The sequence below is a fragment of the Dryas octopetala genome, chromosome 7 (assembly GCF_963921425.1).
Source record: "Dryas octopetala chromosome 7, drDryOcto1.1, whole genome shotgun sequence".
In the NCBI taxonomy this organism is placed as follows: domain Eukaryota; kingdom Viridiplantae; phylum Streptophyta; class Magnoliopsida; order Rosales; family Rosaceae; genus Dryas; species Dryas octopetala.
The window spans coordinates 6,876,264-6,900,285 of NC_141372.1; the positions used below are offsets into that span (position 1 = coordinate 6,876,264).

General features: G+C 36.1%; 4 protein-coding genes, 1 non-coding gene and 1 pseudogene across 23 annotated transcripts; 3 read left to right on the forward strand and 3 right to left on the reverse strand.

Moving 5' to 3' along the window:
* Window positions 1-4,537: 4,537 nt before the first annotated feature.
* Window positions 4,538-5,874, forward strand: LOC147279100 (UPF0481 protein At3g47200-like; annotated as a pseudogene).
* A 270-nt stretch (window positions 5,875-6,144) lies between these two features.
* On the forward strand, window positions 6,145-6,678 carry LOC147279101 (uncharacterized). Its single transcript, XM_086250323.1, has one exon. The coding sequence runs from the start codon at window positions 6,145-6,147 to the stop codon at window positions 6,676-6,678; it is 534 nt and encodes a 177-aa protein (XP_086106449.1).
* A 44-nt stretch (window positions 6,679-6,722) lies between these two features.
* LOC147279102 (Plant Tudor-like RNA-binding protein) lies at window positions 6,723-11,947 on the reverse strand. Of its 19 annotated transcripts, none has more exons than XR_015123552.1 (6): window positions 11,814-11,947; window positions 10,942-11,367; window positions 10,412-10,681; window positions 8,487-8,805; window positions 8,206-8,281; window positions 6,724-7,873 (listed from the first exon to the last, which is right to left on the reverse strand). XR_015123552.1 is itself a non-coding variant. In XM_086252408.1 (4 exons), the coding sequence occupies exons 2-4, from the start codon at window positions 11,341-11,343 to the stop codon at window positions 8,605-8,607; spliced, it is 873 nt and encodes a 290-aa protein (XP_086108534.1). In that variant the 5' UTR covers window positions 11,344-11,367; window positions 11,814-11,947; the 3' UTR covers window positions 6,723-8,604. The 19 variants fall into 19 exon arrangements, 3 of the variants coding, with proteins under 3 accessions (XP_086108534.1, XP_086108533.1, XP_086108536.1); XR_015123550.1 differs by having other exon boundaries at window positions 6,724-7,928; XR_015123546.1 differs by having other exon boundaries at window positions 6,725-7,947.
* A 4,176-nt stretch (window positions 11,948-16,123) lies between these two features.
* On the reverse strand, window positions 16,124-19,225 carry DNMT2 (DNA methyltransferase-2). Its single transcript, XM_086250953.1, has 10 exons — window positions 19,122-19,225; window positions 18,922-19,032; window positions 18,458-18,551; window positions 18,227-18,345; window positions 18,021-18,143; window positions 17,554-17,902; window positions 17,175-17,269; window positions 16,860-16,925; window positions 16,707-16,771; window positions 16,124-16,498 (listed from the first exon to the last, which is right to left on the reverse strand). Exons 1-10 carry the CDS (start codon window positions 19,197-19,199, stop codon window positions 16,420-16,422), a joined length of 1,179 nt encoding a protein of 392 aa, XP_086107079.1. The 5' UTR covers window positions 19,200-19,225; the 3' UTR covers window positions 16,124-16,419.
* A 114-nt stretch (window positions 19,226-19,339) lies between these two features.
* On the forward strand, window positions 19,340-19,413 carry TRNAV-AAC (transfer RNA valine (anticodon AAC)). Its single transcript has one exon. It is a non-coding gene; the product is annotated as a tRNA-Val (tRNA).
* Window positions 19,414-19,978: 565 nt separating this feature from the next.
* On the reverse strand, window positions 19,979-24,022 carry MEF8S (Pentatricopeptide repeat (PPR) superfamily protein). Its single transcript, XM_086250952.1, has 4 exons — window positions 23,636-24,022; window positions 22,891-23,107; window positions 20,753-22,774; window positions 19,979-20,395 (listed from the first exon to the last, which is right to left on the reverse strand). Exons 2-3 carry the CDS (start codon window positions 23,089-23,091, stop codon window positions 20,786-20,788), a joined length of 2,190 nt encoding a protein of 729 aa, XP_086107078.1. The 5' UTR covers window positions 23,092-23,107; window positions 23,636-24,022; the 3' UTR covers window positions 19,979-20,395; window positions 20,753-20,785.

A 24,022-nucleotide genomic window follows, 5' to 3' on the forward strand; every position in this document is an offset into this window, starting at 1 on the left:
CCCACATAAAAAGAACAATTACCATTTTGTAAAACCGTGCCCCAACCCAATGATTCTAAAAGGTACTAACAGAAATCAAACACTTGGGTCATTTTAGAATTTCTTTAACTACCTACCGAACCCTCTTGCGTACTACAGAACCTTACTTTCCTTTGTTTATGGGCTTTGGATTGTGGTTCCTAGCTTAGGCTGCCTTGACCTAACTTCTTGTTTTTTTGGGTTGAACACCTTGATCTAACTTCATTGCTTGGATTTCGTATGAGTGGATAGGGACACTAGCTCGATAGAATCGTTAAACAACTACTTTGTATGTGTTTTGCTAACGTTATCTGGAGGAAAAGGAACAACCGCATCTTTAGGAATGAAGAGATGCCTTCCTCTCTGACTCTTAGCCCTTGTTTGGTGGGCCGGAGCTCAGACCTGGGCCTCAGGAGGACTTGCGTTTGCGACTCCTCGTTTTCGCCTCCATCTCCATCTCCACCTCGCCTCCATGAAACTCTGATCTAAAGCTCTCCATCTCCTCAATCCGAAGCTCTTCTCATCTCCTCAAGCTCATTTCCATCTTCTACTAAATCTTCACTAGGTATTTCTCTAATCTTACCGCGTTTATGAGATGAGTTTGAAAAATTGGGTCATTTGAAAAATTAGGCTTCTCTCTAATCTTGCTAATGTTTTCTTTAAATTGGGTCACTTGAAAAATGGTTACAAACCTAAAAATTACACGGTTCGAATGTAGTAATAGAACAAAGCAAAAAATAGACAGTTCGAATCGTTAAAATCGTATATAGAATGAGCCTCATTGAAAATGTGTATCAAAAATATGGTGTCAGGAATGCTTCTCCTATATATATTGCTTCAGTTTGATGTTTATGGATTTCAGATATTTTTCTCATGTTTCATGTGTGTGAAAAAAAAGAGTGATGTTTGTGTGCTGTGTAATTATGTTTGCTTTTTCACGTGTTTCATTTTTCTCCATGGAATAATATAATCGTTACTATTAGTAAGCCTGTCTGGAGAATTTGATTTGGTTAATGCTCTAGAAGGAATTAAAAAGAAGAGGAATCAGAGCTTGGAAGAAAACGAAGGCAAACCAGGGAATCGCCAAAGCGAATATATACTGAGAAAAGGAAAAGCAACAAAGAAAACAAGAAGGCGGTCCCTTGGGGTTGGAATTCCTGGTCCTCAAAGGAAAGAAAATTCCAAGAACATTTTGTCGATTGTATAACAAACTTTATGTCTGCACCACCGCAACATGAACCTGTAAGTGTTGCACCCGCCCAGCATGACAGAGCTCAATCAGGCAGGAGTCAAGTTAAAGGTGGAAGTATCAACCAAAAACTTTTTTGACATACGATTCACAGATGGTGATTATACGTACAGAGTATATTTTCACAAACCTTGTTGGCTTTGAACAATGCCATTGCACACAGACTTACATAAGCGATTATGTTAACATCATGGATCAATTTGTGAACAATATCCCAAAGGATGTAGAGTTGCTTGTTGAGTATGGAATTGTTGAAAATATTCTAGGTCATCGACAGCACTGTGTTTCTACCCTGATTAACAACCTTGGCATTGGGGTTTTTATTGGCAGTGGGTTTCTACCCTGAAAAATTTCTAATTAACCTTTGAGTCAACTTTTTTTTGCAGACTTAATTAATTTCCTTCTTTGCACTACATTTGTTTATCATTGTGAATGAATGGGATAATGTGACCACGTGTTTGGTTGGATTATCCAGTGCTACTGCACCATGTGTTTTTTTGTTTTAAAGAATGTGAGTTTTACTTGAAATAAGAACACATGTCATTATAGGACGTACCATATATACGACCCAACTGTCCCACTCAAGAAATTTTCCCACTGAGACTCTCAATTCCTCAATTTTTTTCTTGGGACATTATTAGTCCATATTTGGTGCAGGTTTACACTAGTGCTCAAAATCTCTTGGTGCAATCATTTTGTATTTTTATCTAGGAGTGGAGGTTTCCAACTTTTGACTTTTATTATGTTATGAAAAAAAATACCACTAACCGTGTTGATGACTATATGTAAGTTTTATTTTTATTTTTTATCAAATCTGTACTATGTACGTAGCTTAACTTATAACTTACTTACCCGACAATTTTCCAGTTCAATCAAGACCATCTCCTTGTAAGTTGTAACCATGGATACACTTTTGGTTTGTATAAAAGAAACTTCCTATATAAAACAGAGTAAAAATAATCTTTCTTTTTTTGGATTAAGAGATGGTAAAGAAATACAGTCCTTAATTTAGCTACGCTAAGCTTGATGGTAAAGAATTGAAGACTAACCCTTTCTCTTTTAGAGGTTTAAAAGAATAAAGTAAACCAGAATATTATCTCCTTTAATTGTATGCAATTAACCAAACAGGCTTAGGACTAGCATGCTTTAAAGATGGTTTAGGAATGTTATAATGAGCCTTTTCGCCAATATATAAGAGCATAACAGATAGAGACAATTAATTGCAAATTTGCAATAACTTAATTACTTGGGTGCATGCATGTAAGTGGGCTAGCTTAAGAGGGAAAGAGAAGCATTGAAATTCTGGTAAGTCTTTCTTGTGCATATATAATTAATTTTCAACTCATAATCTTTCGTCTGGGTTGTATCCTTTTCCATTGCTATGTTCTATTATTTTTCCTTATAGAATATTCACATCATTGACTGATAGGAATGTTTTTATTTTTTTATTTTGGCCAAGTGACTGATAGGAATGTTAATTTTAACAAAACTGCATTAAAAATCTTCCGAGGATCTCGCATTCACACCTGATCCAAACTGAATCATATACGGGAATCATTTATGCCAATTTTATACAAGTAAAAAATTATTCATGTATAAAATTTCGGATTTCCGCATAAATTTTCGCTCGAACAAGCTTCCTGTATAGAATTAGCAAAAATGATTAATTCCCATATAGAAAACCATATAGACATGATGCGGATAATCCAGTGTGGATGCGAGAATCACTCAATATATATCTACTATCAATCTATAAGAATTTGTTTTTATTTGAATTGAGCTGCAATAATAATGTAGAAGCATGCATGAAAAATTGTACATGCCCACGTTGATCTTCACTCTCGTCTCTCTGTCCCCAAAAACAAAAATTTGTAATAATTCACACAAGATTTTCATTTGGTTTCCCCTTCCTACTTTAAATGGAAAATATTGGGAACACATTAGAGGAGGGAAATAAAGAAAGAATTGTAGTAAAAAAAAAGGGTTAATGGGATATTAGTCCCTCATATTAATTTTTTATACAGTCTAACCTTACATCTTTTTTATTAATAGGTAAGGCCCAATTGAATTTTTTTAAGCCAAATAGGATATTTATAATTCATATTAAATTAGTTTATTTACACATGCAGTATGCCATTATTTAATTACATTAGTTCTCCCATAAAAAATTTCCGTAAACTTAAGGAATTCATTAAAACAATTAATAAATTACACTTTTTATGGTTTGATATTTCCCTGGACTATAATTCAGTAGGTAAAGTCGTATGTGGACAATGTAATCTCTATCAAATAGTGTCAACAAACAAAGTAACATGAGGAACCTACAACTGAAAAATGTCTTTAGGTTCATTGTATTTATCTTTTAGTGTAGGTTATTTATTTGTTAATGATTTAGTTCATTAGAATTGTGTGTAGGTTGATTATATTTATATAGAACTTTTTTTGTAGGTTCATTATTATTTATGAGAATTATTTGTAGGTTATTTATATATTTATAATTATTAATATAATTATAAAAATATCATATATGGGCATTCATGATTAACATTCGAAAAAATGTCTCATTAGCATTTAAAGCACAAAAAATTGTAAAGAGTCAATACAAATGTTACCAAAAATAAAATACAACTAAGCAAAAAAACGTCTTAAATAGGATTGAAGGCATATGAGAAATTTATAAAGTTTAAAATTTAAGAAATACTGATTAAAAAATCTAAAAATAAAAAGAATGATGAGTTGGCAAGTGGTCAAAAGGTTAACAATAACAAATGAAAAAATAATGACATGAGTTTTAGTGTAAAAAATATGAATTTGAAGAGGATTTGTCTAGCTAATTTACTATAAAAAAAACAAAAAGTATTGAGAAAAGGTGTGTGTATGTTATTGTAGATCTGTAATTCTGAAATTTTGGTAAGGATATACACCACCCATGGGAAGTGTTAAACCAAAACTGGTTTGAATTTTCCAAGAATGGTTGTAAGAGACAGCCTCAACCAACATAGTTTTGTATGAAAATTTGGAGCATTCTAGTTTGGGGTGGGATATGTAAGAGTTATAAGTATTTAAGGTCTTTGTGTGTCTGCTCTTATGACTATAGTTGAATATGTTTAGATTTTGTCAACCATATATGCATCTAGTTTGATTTAGCATTTGGAGATCCCTTTCAAATTTTGGGTTGGATGATTTTGGAATGTTAATAATGAAAGATTTAATTGTTGATTGTGGTGCCTGCTAGTACTCTGTAATCATAAATTATGTCGGGAGGACAGAATGAGAGAAAGCAATGAAGGTGATACTGACATAGAATACGACATCGAAGACCCCTGCATTCGATTAGTAACTTGGGTGAAAGAGAAGTTGAAGTTGGATAGCTTGCCTGATCCCATGTCTGCTTATTCTGTATGTTGTATCTACAGAGTTCCTGATCGACTACGACGTGTAAGTAAAAAGTGCTACGAACCTCAGGTTGTCTCTATAGGTCCATTTCACCATGGCAAGGAAAACCTGAAAGCCATGGAAGAGCACAAAAAGAGTATCTAAAAGATTATCTGAAACGGACCAAGGAAAGTTTGGAGAATTATGTAAAGAAGATAAAAGACAAGGAAGAAAGACTCCGCAAATGTTATGCAGAACAGACTGAGTTTGATAGTGAAAAATTTGTTACAATGATTCTAGTGGATGCTGCCTTCATCATTGAGGTCTTATTGAGGCACCATTGTCGTAAATTCATTCCAGTTGATGACCCCATATTTCGGCAACCACGGATGTTGCATGATGTATGGCCTGACATACGGTTGCTTGAAAATCAGCTGCCATTCTTCATTCTTGAGGATCTTTTTGACCCATATAGAGTCTTTCCTGACATTAATGAGAGGCTTTCATTACTTGAACTTTCTCGCAGTTTCTTCAAAACTAGATTGATGAATATTAATACAGAAGAAGCAGACTGGTCCAAGAGTTCTTCCAAAATTGAACATTTTGTTGATTTAATAAGATCTTTATATGAATTATATATGCCAAAGAAATTACCAGCTGCAGGGACACTTGAAACTATAAACATACCCAGCATGACAGAGCTACACCGAGCTGGAGTCAAGGTTAAGGTGAGACAAACCAAAAACTTATTTGACATACAATTCAATGATGGGATTTTGCAAATTCCAAAATTGAGAATAAGTGAAGAAACTGAGCTTACAATCAGAAATCTGCTTGCCTTTGAGCAATGCCATTGCATTGAGAATTACATAAGTGATTATGTTTTTCTCTTGGATCGTTTTGTGAGCACCCCCTCGGATGTGGAGTTGCTTGTTAAGTATGGAGTTGTTGAAAATATGCTAGGTGATAGCATTGAGGGGTCTACTCTATTTAACAGCCTTGTCGATGAGGCTTTTGTGGAGCCAAGAGACTTCCATTATGCTACTCTTTGTGAGAGCCTGAACAAGTATTGCAAAACACCTTGGCACAGATGGAAGGCAAATTTGAGACAAAATTATTTCAACACACCATGGGCGACTATGTCTGTCATTGCAGCTGTTGTTCTCCTCATACTCACTCTCATACAAACGGTCTGCTCTATTATCTCTGCTATTTCTCCTAAGGCTTCCTAAAGTGAGTGTAAGGATGTGGAGTTGCTTGTTAAGAATGGCTTCCTGTCTGTTATTGTAGTGGTTTGTACTAGTTTGTGCTCATTTTCATTCAAACACTGTGCTCTATAATTGCCTTGTAGGTTCCATTGCTTCAGTTTGATATATATGCTTATGTAATTTCATGTTTGTCTAAATAAAGACGAAGAAGAAGTTATAGTCTCTTCTAAGAGTAATGGTACTGATCAGGGGCTTTCAATAATTAATCTCTCTCACACATTCATCAAATCTTTAATGCAGATAGAGGGATTGGAAGGCAATTTGAAGAGAACATCTAAAGTAGATCATTTTGTTGATCTTATAAGAAGTTTATGTCTACCAGCTGATCCACAAGAAGCTGGAGAGCAACTGAAAGTTCTAATCACACCCAGCGTCACAGAGCTACACTGGGATGGAGTCAAGTTGAAGGTGGGATCAACCAACAACTTATTCAACATACGATTCACTGATGGGTTTTTGGAAATTTCAAAACTAATATTTAGTGTTGATACATGGCTTACAATTAAAAATCTGCTTGCCTTGGAACAATGCCAATGCATTCAGAAATATGTGAATGATTATGTTTTCATCATAAAATGTTTAGCGAGCACACCAAAGGATGTGAGGTTGCTTGGATTTCGTATGAGTGGAAAGGGACACACTAACTCGGTAGAATCGTTAAACAACTACTTTGTATGTGTTTTGCTATTAACTTTTATCTGGAGGAAAAGGAACAACCGCATCTTTAGGAATGAAGAGAAGCCTTCCTCTCTGACTCTTAAGACTTAGAGGGGTGAGTGGGACAAGCTTATTGCACCAGCATCCCAACACTCAGTTGCACCTTTTTCTCTCTTTGTGCAGGTACAAGAAAAATAAGATTTATTAAAATTGTTGCTGAATGTATATTTTACAGAAATTTTATCTTTCCAACCTCATGCAAATGTACAAATGCAATGATCATATTTCAAATAGAACAATTACATAAACACAAGACTGATTACAGACTGCTCGTTTATCCCCCAAAAAAGAAAAGAAAAGAAAAGAGAGACTGCTCATTTACATTATCTTCCAAGGGGTAATATATTACCATTACAAAAATGATAGAACTGAAAAGGATCAATTGAAGATCTGCAACTGCATTTCAAGTCTCAACTCTTGCAACCACTTTAGAGCAATTTCCTGAAAGCGATAGACCTGGTATAAAATATTCCTTGTACATTGATATCAGCAAAAGAAGGTTGAGTTGCTCTTCAGATCAGTCAAAGTAATAGCCTGGCACAGCCCCAACATATATGACTTTGAATTGCTTGAAGAATCAAAATTTCAATAGCTAAAGGCAAGATCTTGTCCATCTAAAACATATATACAAAATTTGTAAGTCTAATTATTACACTAAGTGGTAACCCAAACTTTGTGAAATTTCTGTCGGGCTCCTTTTGGGTTAAGGGAAACAAAAAAGTATAACTTATAACCTCAGAAGTTCAAATTCCCTCATAGCAAAATTACCAATCATATGACGCCTCAGACATGTGGCAAAAAAAGAAAGAAAAAGCTATTTGAAATAAAAAAATTATTTTAGAGACTACTGAGATGGCTTATAGAGACTACTGACATGGCAACTAAGATGGCATACCATGTCTGTACTACCCCACCCCCATGTACTTGGAGGCATGTAGAGCTGCCGCTCGATTTCATTAATTTGTAACCTCTGTGCAACTTCTTTGAACCATTACTCAATTTGTAAAACAGCACAACCACTACCATAATACAATGGGATACACAGCATGTATAAGTACAATCCTTGAATAGCACAACCACTACCAATTCGTTAACTTTACTGAGAATTGAGAATTAAACTCAAAGTTTTGTGCGCATTACCTTAAAAAGAATGATATTATGTAGTTGGGACAAATGCTTAGTTGAACTGGATTGACAATCATTGATAGGAGCTGCAAAGCCAGCAATCTCCTCCCTTCCCTTCAATCTAGCCACACCATTGTTGGTCAATTGACAGACTCTTTTTCCATGGAGAATTGTTCCTATGTGTTTCATCCCAATCTAATAACATGTGAACAACTTCTTGAAGACCACATCCAAGCATAATAACAATACATAGTTCCATTTCAATTTATCATGTTTTTCATAGAAAGGATATAATTTCAAATTGCTTTAATCATTCATACAAATCCTAAAGCAATTCTAAAGTACATATTTCACAACAATATACACTGTGTCCTAGAATCTAAAAATAGGGGTAGTTTAGGCCAAATTTGAAGCCATTTAAGTTCCGTCAAAAGTAATGCACAATGTACTCACATATAGGGTCTCAAAAAAGCAGATGGTATGGATCATATAAACTCCAAAGTTGTTTCAAGTTTCCACAATCACCCATCTATTAGATAAAAAAGAACAGTGATTTTTAGGCTTTCCAAATTTGAAAAATATATAGAAATTTTACTAAAATAACATAGGTAAGAATCTAAAGCAATATAATACCTAATATATTTTCACATTAAATTAATGCAATGTTTATAGAACATATAGAGATATTCATCAAGCAAAATATCAGGTAAACTGCATCAAGTTTGTCTTGGAACCTTTCAATGTTCACGTTCTGCTTTGGTACAAGATGTGTCCACACTTCCCAGCAGACCCAAAATGAACCACAACAAAGAACCAGAGAAAATAATGATACCACTTTCTGGCGATATATTGTCAAATATAAAGAAAATCAGATATAGATATTGTAACATAGGACGATATCCGATTTTCTTTGCATATGACAACATATTTCCAGAAATTGGTATAATTATTTCCTCTGGTTCTTTGATGTGCCATTGTACACGCAAAGATGGAAAACCCCAGCATCATCTTTAGACCTTTGGAAGCAAGGCAAGCAAGCCTCGAACCTTGGCCCTGAAAATGCAGGGATTCATCAATAAGATTCATGAAATGGTACTCTGCATGCATTCACATGGTAACAAGAAAACCAAGCTATTTTACCATAAATCCAAAAAGATATTCATTAAAGATGACAGTGAACACAGAAACTGGAGAGAAGAATATGCACAATGTCAATAAGAAAAAAAGATAATATAACATCTCAACAACCACACTTCATATTCCATGTGTTATGCAGTACAAAACCAACAAATCATCCACATACATATCGATACCATTTCACTCAACCAATCGTGCATGACAGAACAGAAAAATGGTGCTTGAGCCGTACATACATGTATGGGGTAGAGAATGGTGATGCTTGTTTCCAGATCAGATAGAGAACTTAGGCTTTTATTTCATCTAACTCAAAAAACTAGAGTGCAGACAGATAACTCCTTAGGAATTAGCCAAAAAGATATGACAACAAATGTTCATCCTGTAAACACATAATTGCCTTAACAAATATTTAATGGGGCCCAAGAGATTGATTCCTTGATAGGTGCAAATTCTATCGGGATGAAGTAAGCTTAATACTTGCTAAATACTGAAAAGAAATTGTTCTTCCTCCACAAAAAAGGAATAAATGATAAAAATGAATAATAAGAACAGCTGAAAAGACAGCACCATGGTGAACCACAATATTCACTTCTTTATAAGATAAAGTACAAAATTTCAACTGATAAAAAGAAAGTACATAACTTAAGTACAAATTTACATAGTTAGATCACTGCAGATTGGACAACTAACATAAGCACAGCAAAATGTACCAATTCATCCTCTGTTTCTTACAATGAAAAAAAAAAACAACTGGTAAAAATAAATTATAATAAACAGCTGACAAGACAGAAGAACTATGGTGAACCTGAAAATATTCACTTCTCTATAAGATAAAGTACATAATTTCCAGAGTACAAATTTTCCATGTTTAAATCAATACAGAGTGGAACAAAGATAAGCACCATAAATTGTAGCAATTCCCCCTGTTTCTTACAACATAGAAAAGGCAATAAAGCCAAGTATTGAATATCCTAAAGATTAAAAGTTAACTAAGATGAAGGTTTGTTCCAGCAGAAATTAAGTTCCTTAGTTCCATCAAATGTTCATCATTTGAAATGTGAAGTGAAATACGGAGATTTGTCAATAACGCTTCTTGTTCCCAACTTAAGGACCCAGAAGCATGCATTGCCACCAGAGTACAGTGATAAGCATGCAACTCTAACCTATGGATTCTGGCTGCTAGATCCTCTTTCAGAGGAAGGGAAAAATTTTCTTGCACATCTCCACGGCCACAAAAAGATTCTGCATCACTACAAAGGGTATCTGCATCTTGACTAGTACCTGCTAAATTATGACCGGACAACTTATTTGAACTGTCACTAATAGCACTACAACTACCAACAGAGCATGCATCACTATCACTATCACTATCATTAACTTCTGAGCTTCTTTCAAGAAAACATGAAATAGCACCGTTTAAATTTCTCCTCTCCTTTTCTAAACATCCATTTGTACGATTAATAAAGGAAGCATGCATGTATTTTTCACCCATATTTTCTGGCGGGTAAGCAACAGCATCTACCTTTTTGAGCAAGGAAGATGGGAAATCAGAAACAAATTGTTGATGCTCACAACCCCTCTCAATTGCTCTCATCTTTGGGGATTTTGCTTCAATATAATAAGAGCAATATGGAGAAGCTCTCTTTAATGATCTAGATGAGACAATATGTGAATCCTGACAACTGGTGTTGTCCATAGGAGGTAAACAATCATTTGCAACAGGCAGCTTTATTCTTGCATTCATTTGTGGGACCTGAGAACTCATCTGATTGTAGTAATCTGACCCAGGACCCTGTCAAAAGGAACCAAAAAGAATATTAGTAAAGATCAAAGACAAGGATACTACACAAAAATTATTAAAACATTCATGTGTCTTGGGGGAAATAGAAAAAGAAGAAAGAGAGAGAGATAGAGAGAGAGAGAGAGAGAGAGAGAGAGAGGGAGAGATTTTAATAACAAAAAGCTAATGCCTGCAAGTATTATTAAAAGATTTAACTAGCATAGAAAATGATAAAAATACATAAAACCAATATGATTCAGATAGAAGTTTACCTTTCCGATCACAGCCCATTTGCCATCTTTCCAAAATTGACGCACCCTGATCTTATATTTGTGGACTCTAAACTCCTCACCAGATCCGAGTAGCCTAGCCAAGTAGTAATTTTCATCCAAAAACTTCAGCACCTTAGCCATTCTCCATAAACCATCATCAAAGACCTCGGCAACATCACCAACTGCCCAACTCTTCGCACCTTGAACAGGCGGCGGGCAAGGCCTAATAGCCTTCCTTGGGACTCTCTGCCCAACTGCCTGACTTTCCATGCTAGGAGACCAATCATACCTGACACTATAAGTGTGCCCATTGCCTGAGATTATCTCAGCGCAACGCCATGCTCCTGATGGAACCTCTTTTTCGCTTAGTACCTCCACTTTACTCCCCTTCCTGAATCTCATGATGGCTATGTGATATCACCAAACCTGTAACAACCAAGAAATCAAATCTCTGAATCAGAAACAAAGCCCAATGGTTCTATAAAATGAATAATAGTTTACAAAACCAATTATAAATATATATATAGATATATATAAAATAAAAATGATAATAAATTAACAGATACACATGTGTGAACCTCAAGAAAGGACACCCTTTTCTCAATGAAAGTGAAATAGTTTACAAAGCCAAATAGTATGTGAACTAAAATCAAACAAAATAAACCACAATGAAATATACAACAATACACAACCTAAAGCCCTAGAGTATCAAACTGAACCAAACTATTTGGATTTCTTGGGCATGCAAACAACACCAAACTCTTTCAAAAACAAGTCCAAACGTATTCAAACAGCAAAATCAATAAAGGAACAAAGCATTTAGAACGTAAATTCGAAACCCTAGAAATCAAAATAGAACAGAATTGACTGACCTTCGTTGGGATTTTGAGAAATTTGATCACTATGAGAAGAATATGGTTCTCAATCTTTTGTGTCTCTGCTCCAATTAGAGATTTCGAGTCGGTACGTTTGAGAATTGTGAGAATGGAAAAATATAAAATTGTTTTGTGAATTTATATTTTCGTTATTTGTTTTTCCTTTTTTGCGTATCAGAAAAGGAGAGTGCGTATTGCGCATACCCTTGAGTTGACACCTAATTTTTAGGAGATTATTTTACTTATTTGATTTTTTTTTTTTTGAGTTAGCTGGACTTTTTTTTTTTTTTTTTTTTCTGTTGGCTTAAAAGTATTTGAATGTTTTTTTTTTTTAGTAATAAAAGTATTTGAATGTTTACTTGCTCCTCAAGTGTTATAATGTATCAAGCCAAAAAGAAAAGTGTTTATAAAAGTGTTTTTGTAAAAAGAATATCAAACCAGAACTTGGGGCACAAGTTTTGTGGAATAAAAGCACCCTTTGATTAGATAAAAAAAAATGCATTACCAATCATAGATTTGTATAAAAGATGAAATCTGAAATGAAGATTATGCATACTATTGTAAATAAAAAAAAGCTAATATACGTATATAACAAAGAACAAAATTGTTTGATTTTTGGATAACAATTAGAAAAGTCAAAAGAGTGTTGGTCCAACAAAAAAAAAAAAGAGTGCCGGTAGTTTCTCCAAAACAACTAAAAATGACAACTAATAAGACCATCCAGAAGCAGTCAAACCAGAAGAGGATGTCTAAAATGCAACATTGACAACATCATGACCCATTAACCATTTCAGCCAGCGCATTTGCTGCAGAATTAGCTCCCCAAAAACATTTCGGGTGGCTAATCAGATCAAGAATGTCTTCATTTCAACCATTTTGCAAATATACCAAGGAATATATTTTTGTTGTGAACTTCCTATGTTGGCCTTTAATAATAAAACACATGTCATTTGTCATATAAGTTGGTGATTAAAATTTGGAAAAATTTGTTGTGATTGTACCATTATTGAACCCTTTTTCTATGATCAAATTGCCAGTGATTGCTTCGATTATTAGTAAGAAACTCAAACCAAACCCAAATTGGCATGATTAAAGAATTTTTGGATTTTTTTTGTTACATTAGAGGGAGAAATTATTTTGTATAACCGATATATTGACACGTGGTATAACCAGTCTATGTGTTACACGTTAGATTGGTTATATTACGTAGCGGTATATCGGTTATATCTTATAATTTTTTTCATTCGAGGAAATTGAACCATGAACTTAGCTTAATTCTAACTCATTTTCTCACCTACCTCACTACTTGGTCTAACCTAAGAACTTAAAGATTTCTTGGATTCATTCAAAAGGAAACATATTAAACTCACTAAAGCCAAATATATTTCATTAGTTAGTACACCAAATGGTTTTACTTTTATCTTTGCTTCAGTTTCAACTAAAGAAAATAACTAAGAGCATAATACACATTGAAAGAGTCATTCTAAAATTTTCTTACAGTAATGTTATACTTACTGTAAGAATATAAAGTGAATAATAGTTAAAAAAATGTAAGAAATAAAGGAAATAAGATATAATTTGAGTAACTGAGCCAAATTTCTTTTAAGATTGTACCCCTACGATTGAACGTGTTGCTTAAATTAGAATTCTATTTGTTATCAAGGGGGGAGACAAGATTTAATGGTTGGAGAGGATGAAACGTAACACATTAATAAGAGTGTCAATATTTATTTCCAAACTTTTTAGTTTTCACCAATATCTCAAAATGTTTCCCACATAATTTTAATAGTAACTAATGAATAGTTAAAAAAAAAAAAAAACTAGCTATATTAGTATTAAAAAAAGTAGAGGGCTGCTATTTGCACACCCCTTTTTTTCTTTTTGCACACCCTTTTTCTCTTTTTTTCTCCTACACACCCCACACACTTACCTCAAATTCAAAACCTCTCAACACACACACACCCAACCCATTACCAAAATACCCTCATTTCATTACACACCCACCCCCTCTTTCCCTCTCTTTTTTCTCTCGTTCACACCCCCCTTCCCCTGTTTTTTTTTTTTTTCCTTCTTCTTCTCCAACCCTCCCCCAGCCAGTCCCTCCACCCAACCCACCCAACCCACCCAACCCCTCAACCCCTTCCCTCTCCGACCAACCTCCCTGCATGCAGCACCGGCCACCCTCCTCAATCCCTCTCTCTCCTCCCCGCATGCAGCAGCACCACCTCACTCCCTCCCCCCGTTTCACCCGACCCACCCAGCCCATCTCTCCCGCACCCTCCCTGCACCACCTTCCTCCCTCTCTCTTCCCCGGCAGCACCACCTCCCCGTCACATTCTCTCTCCTAGCTCCCTTTCTCTCTCTCGCGACTCCACCTCCCCGCAACACCACCTCTCCTGCAAGCTCCGCGAAGCCCAACTGCCGGCTCCAACTCCTTCCAGCCACATTGTGCAGCACTGAGCTCAAACACCCGCCCGCCCAACTGCCTGGTCGCATCGTCGATGGAGCAGCTGGGCACTTCTCCGGGGTGGAAGCTCGACGGTGCGACGCGGGAGTGGCGCTGGCAGCAGCTTGGCTCTGTTAGAGACAAGACAGAGAAATGGAGAGAGGAGAGAAAATGAGGAGGTGACCGGTGGTGGTCTCACCTCTCGCCCAAGCAGAAAAAAAAAAAAAAAAAAGGTGGCAGTGGTTCGGCAGACCAGTGCCGAACCATCTGCCACTTTTTTTTTTTTTTTCTATTTGCTTGGGAGAGAGAGAGAGAGAGAGAGAGAGAGAGAGAGAGAGAAGAATGTGGTAGTGGTGGTGGCTGTTTTGGTGGTGCAGGGGCTGGGGGGGTTGGTGCAGGGGCTGGAGGGCTAGGTGGGTTGGGTGGAGGGGGGAGGCCGGAGGGGGAGGGGGAGGGGGAGGGGGAGGGAGGGAGGGGTGGGTCGGGTGAGGGGTTGAGGGGCTAGGTGGGTTGGGTGGAGGGGCTGGCTGGGGGAAGGTTGGAGAAGAAGAAGAAGAAAAAAAAAACAGGGGAAAGGGGGTGTGAACAAGAGAAAAAAGAGATGGAAAGAAGGGAGGGGGTTTATTGTCTTTTTTTTTTTTAGTTTTTTTTTTTTTAATAGGGGTGTGCAAAAAGAAAAAAAAGGGTGTGCAAATAGTAGCTCTCAAAAAGTATTATGAAACTTCCGAATTGTGTACATATTTTTTTTTATTCAGCTAAATTGTGTACATTATACATATATTCTCATATAATTAGTATGAATGGTATAACACATTATTTGTGTAACATTTCATGCCCAAAACATATTCACAAGAATTTTGCGTATTGATAATAATTTTATGTATTCATCTAGATAGGAAGTTTCGATCCGTTAAGTGATTTCACTCTACATTGTATTTTGATAATCAGAACTATCTAATTTTTCAGTCTAAATTGAAGGCCATCCCTACAAAAAAAATTAGATCGATGAGAAACCATTTCATCAATTGATTAAATAGTCATCATTTTAAGTGTTTATTGAAAATATTTTGTTCGTCTATTTATTTGAACAAAATTAGATAACTTAATGGTATTCATTTTGTTTAATTTTTTTTTTTTTTGCATAAATAATATTTAAATAGAGACCTGAAATATATGTCATGGCATCATTGAAGTACAATATAGAGTGGACCTCACAAGATATTATTTCGATTATTACAAAAGGAGTCTCCTCATCTAGATATCTACTTTTAGAATTTATTTATTGTAAGTATGTTAAAAATTTATTGTTTGAATATTATATTTTACTAATCTTCTTCACCAATTGTCTTTCACTCTAATACCATGTTCTTAAACATTGATTTTCTAGTTTGATTTAATTGTACAATTATTTTTTAAAAAATAGATATTAAACTGTTGATGGGCTGCAGTTGTTAGGTAGCCTAGTTAAAAGAGCCGTAAAATTACCCACAATACATCCAACTACAATCCCTCCTCCCCAAATTACCAAAAAAAGGCGCTGATTGTATTACATCAATATTTATATTGAGAGGCCTTGGTTTTTAAAAGAAAAAAAAATTCATTATTAAGGCTATTTGGTGAAGGAAAATGCCAAGAGGCCCAACTTTTTTTCGCAACATTTGTTTTCCCTCTAGCACTACTACTTGGTGAAAATATGTTTACTTAAAATGTTATTTTTAGGTTTTAATAGATTACTTAAAACTTTTGTTTCAACTTTTAATCTCTGAAACATTTAAATAGTTAGAGTATCCAATTTATAAAATCTCTATAATGTTCTTGAGAAGAGTAGAGGAGAAGATAAAAAGTTTTTACGAGTGACACATGCTCACCACATTGGTATTCTCTATAATGTATATATTGATTTTTTTTTTTTTTTTTTCAGAAGTTTGTAGGGACCATGGCCCCTCCTCCCTTGTTTGCTACCTTTGTAAAATGAAGGCACATCATATTACATTTAGAGGCAGCTGGCAACCTGAGTGCATCACCATGTTTGTCTCGAAACAGTGTAGATAACAAGAACCGGCAAGAGAAGTTTAAGCTCCTTGGTTGATATAAATAGTGATTCATATTGCTGAATGACGAGGTCTGCATCTGTTACATTGGGGTGTCTAGGGATAATCATGATGATTCAGCAAATAAATATTGGAGTAAAGGAGCAACCACTGCTATGCTCAAACCGTTCCCCAGCAATGCATAACTGCACAGTAAAAGAAATGGACAAGAAACCTCAGTCACTTAACAATTACTGTTATGCTTAACATTAGAGCATCCCGAGCATCCCAACAAAATGGGAAGCAGAAAAGTTCATATTCGTTTCTCAATTATTGACAAACCGAAAAAATTTCATCAAATATCAGCTAATACACTCAAGCTGAACCAGTATATGAAATAAAATATTGACATACCGTTGTCTGAGGCTTATGTGCAGTGGAAACTGAAAACTTTCCGGGAAAGAATGCAAATTAGCAACCTATTTTGTTTCAAGAAGATTAACAGACATTAAAAACTTGAAACAAATGTATCGGAACATAAAGGAGATGTAAAAGAAATTAGCATACCTCCCTAGGGGTAAAGTATCTAAGGCACTGCTCATTCAATGAAGATACTTTATCATTTTTCTGTGGCTGCATATCACAATTTTGTAAATGTCAAGCAGGAACAATGTCATGGGATATTGTTAAGTATTGAGTCATGTTATGACCAGGAATTGAACTGTTAAATAGTGGCCCAATCTAATATGTCCATCTGAGTGCTTAAGTATCAACAATCCAGCATGTGTTTTTATAATAACCAGATAAGTCGCTTTTTCAGATTGATTCATAATCCCAATTCCATGCACTGATTGTGACTTCATGTCTAATTTGATGTCTTACCTGCACAGTTGCCAAAAGGGAGCCAGTACCCTTCACATATCGATAATAACTTTTTGTAAAACAACAGCATCGCTTTGAATCAGAATAGACAATATCTAAGCAGTATTAAGGATTCCTTGAGAAAGAGAAAGAATCATTCAATAAAATAAGATAAAAAATGACGTAGGAACGTGGCTTTAATTTTCTCTGTTAACTTTTATATTCTAGGAGACATTAGACTGTTCCCCTATTGTAGCCTCATTGCATAAGCAATCCATTATTCAATAAAATTTGTGAGTTTTCACTCTTCAAGAGTTCCCTCTGGTGGATTGCAGACCTAGGAGATTCCTGTTAAGAATCTATGTTCTGATCAATGATGGACAAAATAAAAGAAGGATACCCATGGCACTTCCCCACCTCTCTATCAAGCTTAATGGGACAGAGTACTGATCTAAGGTGCTACTACAATCTCCACTCCCTTCATCTTTCTCCAAAGCTCCAACAGTGTCTGTAGAAACAGTAGTGGTGTCCACAAAATTGGACTTTGATAAATCACTGCAATTCTTGAATTCAAGAAAGCTTTCTATCGGCTCACAAGATTCAAGCAACTTATCCTGGCTCTCTTGTGGGTCATCAAGTTCACATAAAAATGTCTCATCAGCATTTGTATGCCCAAATAATGGCCTTGGGGACCGAAGAAGCTGATGATTAAAAAGTTGGCTCTGAAAGGTTGAAGGTTGCCTCTTTGCCTTCAATATAAAAGAACATATGATAGAAAGATTAAAATTCTTCAAATGAAGAAGATCACAAGAGCTTCCAGATTTTTATGAATTACTAGGAGTCTAGGAACCAGAGAGAGGAGGCTACCAGGCAAAAATATCGTGGTCTGGAATACGGCACACCAAACTGTAATGGGCTCAATATGAACTCCTGTGTAACGAAATTAGTTCTTCCCAAAATCTCTATCATTTTTGTATGTGTATCAGATATCTGCAACCAGGAAAAAAGAGGAAATCAAATAAACAGAAATCAATCTTTTTATTATAATAAAGTTAAAAATTCCAAGAATAGACCTCGAATCCAACAACATTTTCCACAAATAGCATAATTGGTGGTTGCGAAGTGTGTGGTATCAACTCAAGAATCTGGAGAAATGAAAATGCCCGAGCATCACCAGATTGCTTCTGGAGACCTAATCATAAGTAGCTAGTGAAATTCTTTGCAAATTAATGTTACATAAATATATATATATATATATATACACACACACACATCTGTAAATAGGAAAAAGATGATAAACTAACCTTGTCGAGTGTAAGGTTGGCAAGGAGGAGAAAGAAGCCATACATTTGCCCCATAACTGTCGAGATCAGCAGCAGTCAGGCTCTGAATATTACCCTGTAGGAACAAGAATAATTAAATTTCAGTACAATATGAGCTCAAGTAGGTCTAACAAATACCATGTCTCAGCAGTTGATAGGCCAAACATAAATAACTGCCAAACAAAAGCAGCTTAAAAAGCCAAACACTGGATACTGACAACAGGTAGTCAGGGAATTTTTGAACAAATGGTGCAAATATACGCTGACCCAATTTAGAGCAAGTTGAAAGGAAAAACCCAAAAGGCCAAAACCTCAAACAAATGATATAAATCCAAATTTTGATCATCTGAGAGAATAATTGCAAGAAAAATCGAATTGGGTAGCCATAAAGATACAAATTTTTTATCCTCCAGTACCAGTAGTCAAACACCACAAAGTTTACTAACCTGATAGGGACGGTGGCCGAAATTGTGCTGATAAACATCATTAGCTGTGTCGTTGATGTCGAATGCTTCCACAACTTTGGCATTCACTCCCGCCTTCATTAACGAGTACCTCTAACAATTACAAAGACAAACACACTTAAGAAAACCACTAAAAATCTGAAAACAGGAAGCAAAAGTGGTTTTGGATATGTGGGTATTACCATGCCACCGATACCACTGTAGAACTCGAGGACCCTCCATGGCTCGTCTCCCTGCTGCTTGTGAAATCCCTTCTCCATTAGCGTCTCAGACTTCACTAGGTGAGACTCATAGAGCAGCCCATTATAAGCTTTCAAACACAAACGACATGCCGTTGATTTTTCAATAAGAATGAAGGCGTTCTTATATTATATCGTAACCATCATCTATTAGACAACTTGGTTTCGTGGTGTAGTTGGTTATCACGTCAGTCTAACACACTGAAGGTCTCCGGTTCGAGCCCGGGCGAAGCCATTGCTTAGTTTTTTGACCAAAATTTTGTCCTTTTTTACATTTTCCACTTTTATCCTCTTTTTTTTTTTTTTTTTTTTTTTTTTGTTGCCCCCGATTGTGGTATTTCTTTCCCAATGTATATTGGAATGTCCTAAATTCAATAAATTCGATTCCCTTTCATTTGGCTCTAAAGAAATATTACTGCACTAAATCTAATTGGTGTATATCCATTCCATCATTTTTTGAACTAGAAGAAAAAGAGGAAATGACAAATTCAATCCTTGTAATTTTAGGTCATGTTTCAAGAATTCATCCACAAATTATGGCCATTTACTATATGGTGTTTGAATTGGCCCAATAACCTTCTTTCTATCTTCTGATCTCTGACGAATAAAAACTCTTCTTCTCTGATGGGATTGGTGTCTGGCATGGTTCACTTTTCAGTTGTTATTTTGTTAATTCAGCCAAAAAAAAAAAGACTTCAAAACAAGTCATTTGATATATGCTCCTATCAGCACAGAAAAAAAAAAAAAAAAAAGGCTACCAAATGTATCCTAGAATATATTCATGTATTCTTGAACATGGAATGGCCTAGAACAATAGTATAACCAGACAATTCAGAAACGAGGGCCAGAAAGCAAAAAGAAAACAAAAAATTCAACTATTCATTCTAAAAAAAATGATCATCTTGTACAATCTTGTCATGCCTGCTTAAATAGCTGAGCCAAGAAAACGAATTAAAGTACAAATGGGAAGAACAAGCAACCCTGCAAATTCTCTGCAAAAAGTTTAAGCTGCAGGACGAATGTAGCAAAGTGAATATTGTCTGCAAAAATTGTCAGATGTGCCATATATACTGCATTTGTAAGAGCTTTTTGATCCCACAGGAGTCTTCATCAAGAGAACGAAAATATATTTGTTCCGATGCCACCATTCTCTTCGCTGGAGAGCTACAATTCTCTCAAGTTAAAGCGCAGCAAAAACAAAACATACTTAATGGTCACTACATGGGGAAAAACAGCAGAGGAAAAGTGATCAGAGACTAAACTCTAATGGTACAGCTGACAAAATGCCACAAATTGAAAAAGAACCAACCATTGTTGCCATAAAAGACAGAACCAACCATCACATATTCTAAAGGTACACCATATAAACACTAACTCCATGACATTTAATCAGAGCTTTAGGTTAAATAATCAACTGAAAAAGAACAATCCAGATTTAAAATTAGAAATTACTTCCAAAAACATTATGTTGCCATATGCAAACTTTTTTATTGCCATAGCTGCATTTTAAATACACTAATTATAAAAAAAGTTTTTCATTTTAAAAAGAAAGTTGAGAGAGATATAAATAATACCTGAGATAAACAAAAAATCAAATTTCATTTTGTTCACCAATAATCTCGGCAAGAGCACAAGCCGCCTTTGAAATGGTGAAACCTCTTAGCATCTCGTATGATGAGTTCTCTGCCTACAATTTTGGAAATGATTTTCAATGCACTATGACAATCACCACAAACACGAAGATTTTTTATTATCCTAATAGGCGAACGAGCTGAGCTGTGGAGGAGACCATAAGCAACAGCAAGTCTCTCACTATGGGCAAGCAGAGCATCCTCCTTGCCTTCCTGATCTATGTCATGTAACACAAATCTAGTCTCTGGAATGTAGCCAGCCTCCTTCATTTGTTCCCTCATACCCCTAAGTAGAGCATAAATCTCATCATTCTCAGGATGAGATCTATCTCCTGCTCGATATTCATGGACTCGGCTCCTGACTTCTAAAAGATTTTGCGATGCTAATTTTTTCTTCTCTTTCTCCTTTACGATGTCTGCATCTTTCACAGGAACAAGGCCAGCCTTTGATTGCTCATTTAAGCAGGAGGAATCTAGCTGCTCAACAAGCTCAGCACATCGATCCCCAAGCTCCAAGTGCCCATGCACTCTGCAGAGATTCATCAAGGTTTCCCAAACATCAACATTAGGTTCCAATGGCATCTTTTCAATGAACTCAAAAGCTTCGTCCAGAAAGCCTGTACTTCCTAGCATATGTACCACCCCCACATAATGATCCATAGTTGGGACAATGCCATAATCTTTGCTCATTGATTCAAAATGCATCAATCCTTCATTAGTATCTTCCAAGACACTACAAGCATGGAAAACCCCCATAAACATTTGACCATCAGGTTTCAGCCCTGATTCCTTGAACTGAGTAAATAGATCAATGGCATCTTCCCCAAGACCGTTCTTAGCAAGCCCTGTTATCATAGTGTCCCAAGACGTCAAATTACGCTTTGGCATCTTGTTGAAAACCATAAATGCATTGTCCATAGAACCACATTTCGAATACATCTCCAAAATTCTGTTGTAGGTGCTCACTTTTAATGGAGACAGAAACCTTGTAATGTTTTCATGAACAGCTTTTGCTTCTTCTAGAGCTTTAGCCTCCCCGCATGCCTGCATCAACTGTAGATACCGATGCAAATCCACATGAACATGCTGCTTCTCTAGCAGACCCAAGATCTCCACAGCCTCCTTAACTTTCCCCTCCTTGCAAAAATGATCCAATTCTTCAAATGTACCTCTAGGGCTACTTTCAGAAGCCTCGGTCGGTTGTCCTCCAGATTTAGACTCACTTGCTACTTGAGAATCCACTATCGTATTTTGAAAAGCATCCGGATTTGTCTGATAATGTCCAACATGTGGGCTTTGCTGATATTGTCCAGCATATGGGCTTTGCTGATATTGTCCAACATTCGGATTTTGCTGATATTGTCCAGCATGCGGGCTTTGCTGATATTGTCCAGTATGTGGGATTTTCTGATATTGTCCGGCATGTGAGATTTGCTGATATTGTCCAACATGAGGGCTTTGCTGATATTGTCCATTATTAGGGCTCTGCTGATGCATCACATTGTTCTCTGTGTAATAACCATTTGTATTTTGCTGATATTGTGCATAATTCTGCATATAATTATGATTCAGATTTCCCTGAGACCCTGAACTGCTTTGTGAATTAAAACCATCTGGGTTCTGTCTCACTTCTACGGATCCCTCCTGGCGAGACACATATGGATTCTGTATACTTCCATTACCTAAATGTACCCCAGCCAGTTTTGGGGTCTGCTGCAACCCTCCATTTTCATGCCCATAATACCCACTAAAATTTCCATTTTGTTGAACTGGGTTATTCGGATATTCATTTCCCATGCTCCCCGAGAAAACCCCACTGTAACTCTGATTAAACTGATTTGAGCTCTGTTGAGGAGCCCTTGAATTATCTGCATAAACCCCATTTAGGTTCTGTTGAGACTGCCCATTATTCTGACCATAATACCCGCTATAAATTCCACCCTGCCTTGGTGCATTGTTCCTTCCCTGTATAAACATATAATGAAATAAAATCAGTAAGTAGCCCATAATTAAGCAAATATCATATTTAAAGCTTACTAAAAAATTGCAAAAACAATAATAGTAATAGTTAAATTGCTAACCTCAAGCTCGGCCTCAACTTCCTCATGCTCATGACCTGTAGCAAATACAGATGCACTGGAAGAGGAAGCGAATGGGGCATGGGGGGAGGAGAGAGCAGGGGATCGACAGCTGAGTTTGAGACATGATGATCTGCATGAGGCTGAGGCTGAGGCAAGGGTTTGGAGCTGAGTTGATGACGATGATACCACTCGTCTCCACATTTTGCTCACTCTTTCTCTGCAGATGCAAAGATTGCAAATTTATACTAGTGTTACTGAGACTGAGAAGAATGTCTCATCTCATAGCCATTAAGAAAATTCAAAATCAAATTAAGAGAAATTCAAAACCTAAAAGCAACACAACCAAGAGCTCAAAGTATCTTTAATGCCATCAAAATGTTGGCAAATGTAAAAGATTTCAACCTTTTTTTCCCAATTATGTTATCAAACAAAATTGTTGCTTCACCCAAGAGGATTAGAAATGGGCAACTCATCCTGGATAAAGATTCTGTTTTCATTCTTATTCACAGATTACTTCAAGCGCTATGTCTACAAGGATTACAAATTTCTATCCCCTCAACAACAAAATTGACCAAAGATGACACATTCAGACTATCAAAACCCATAAACCCATTACTTATTTCCTTTGAAATATCAAACCCAATAAATATTGCATACATTTTATCCAAAAAGCATGAACCATTTCATTCAGAATAACCAAAACTCATGTATGTAACATTGTAAAATAAAAAATCTTGATAAATACCTAAAATACGTTGAGAATACACAAGCTTTGTACTTGTGTGAAGATTTTCAGTATAGCTCCTCTCCTCCTTCTCTGGTATTTCCAAAGCACGGTGCAGAAGTTGAGGCACTCACTTGCAGTGTATAGAGCTTCGAGAAGGCAGAGTGGAAGAGAGAGAGAGTGAGAGGAAGAGATGGGACTGGTTTAGATTTCAGAACCTTTGCGACGGCTCGGAGAAGACAGAGTGCGTGGGAGAGGGAGTGAGACGAAGAGAGGGGGCGGTAGAAGACGGACTGCGAGGGAGAGGAACACGGTAGAACTGTAGAAGTGTAGCACAGATGCTAGTGACCTTGGCAAACAAAGCAAAAAACTTAAAGGGCAATTGTGGAATTAACAAAAACTTTTTTT

Excerpts from the sequence above, each read along its gene's own strand:
- LOC147279101 (XM_086250323.1), top strand. The coding sequence starts at position 6,145 with ATGCAGATAGAGGGATTGGAAGGCAATTTGAAGAGAACATCTAAAGTA.
- LOC147279102 (XM_086252407.1), bottom strand. The coding sequence starts at position 11,343 with ATGAGATTCAGGAAGGGGAGTAAAGTGGAGGTACTAAGCGAAAAAGAG. Across the intron at positions 10,682-10,941 it reads AATGGGCTGTGATCGGAAAG|GGTCCTGGGTCAGATTACTA; the intron begins GTAAACTTCTAT and ends TCCTTTTGACAG.
- DNMT2 (XM_086250953.1), bottom strand. The coding sequence starts at position 19,199 with ATGGAGAAGGGATTTCACAAGCAGCAGGGAGACGAGCCATGGAGGGTC. Across the intron at positions 18,346-18,457 it reads CCAACCTTACACTCGACAAG|GTCTCCAGAAGCAATCTGGT; the intron begins GTTAGTTTATCA and ends ACTTATGATTAG. Across the intron at positions 16,926-17,174 it reads CCCTTTTGGCAACTGTGCAG|CCACAGAAAAATGATAAAGT; the intron begins GTAAGACATCAA and ends TGTGATATGCAG.
- MEF8S (XM_086250952.1), bottom strand. The coding sequence starts at position 23,091 with ATGTGGAGACGAGTGGTATCATCGTCATCAACTCAGCTCCAAACCCTT. Across the intron at positions 22,775-22,890 it reads AAGTTGAGGCCGAGCTTGAG|GGAAGGAACAATGCACCAAG; the intron begins GTTAGCAATTTA and ends ATGTTTATACAG.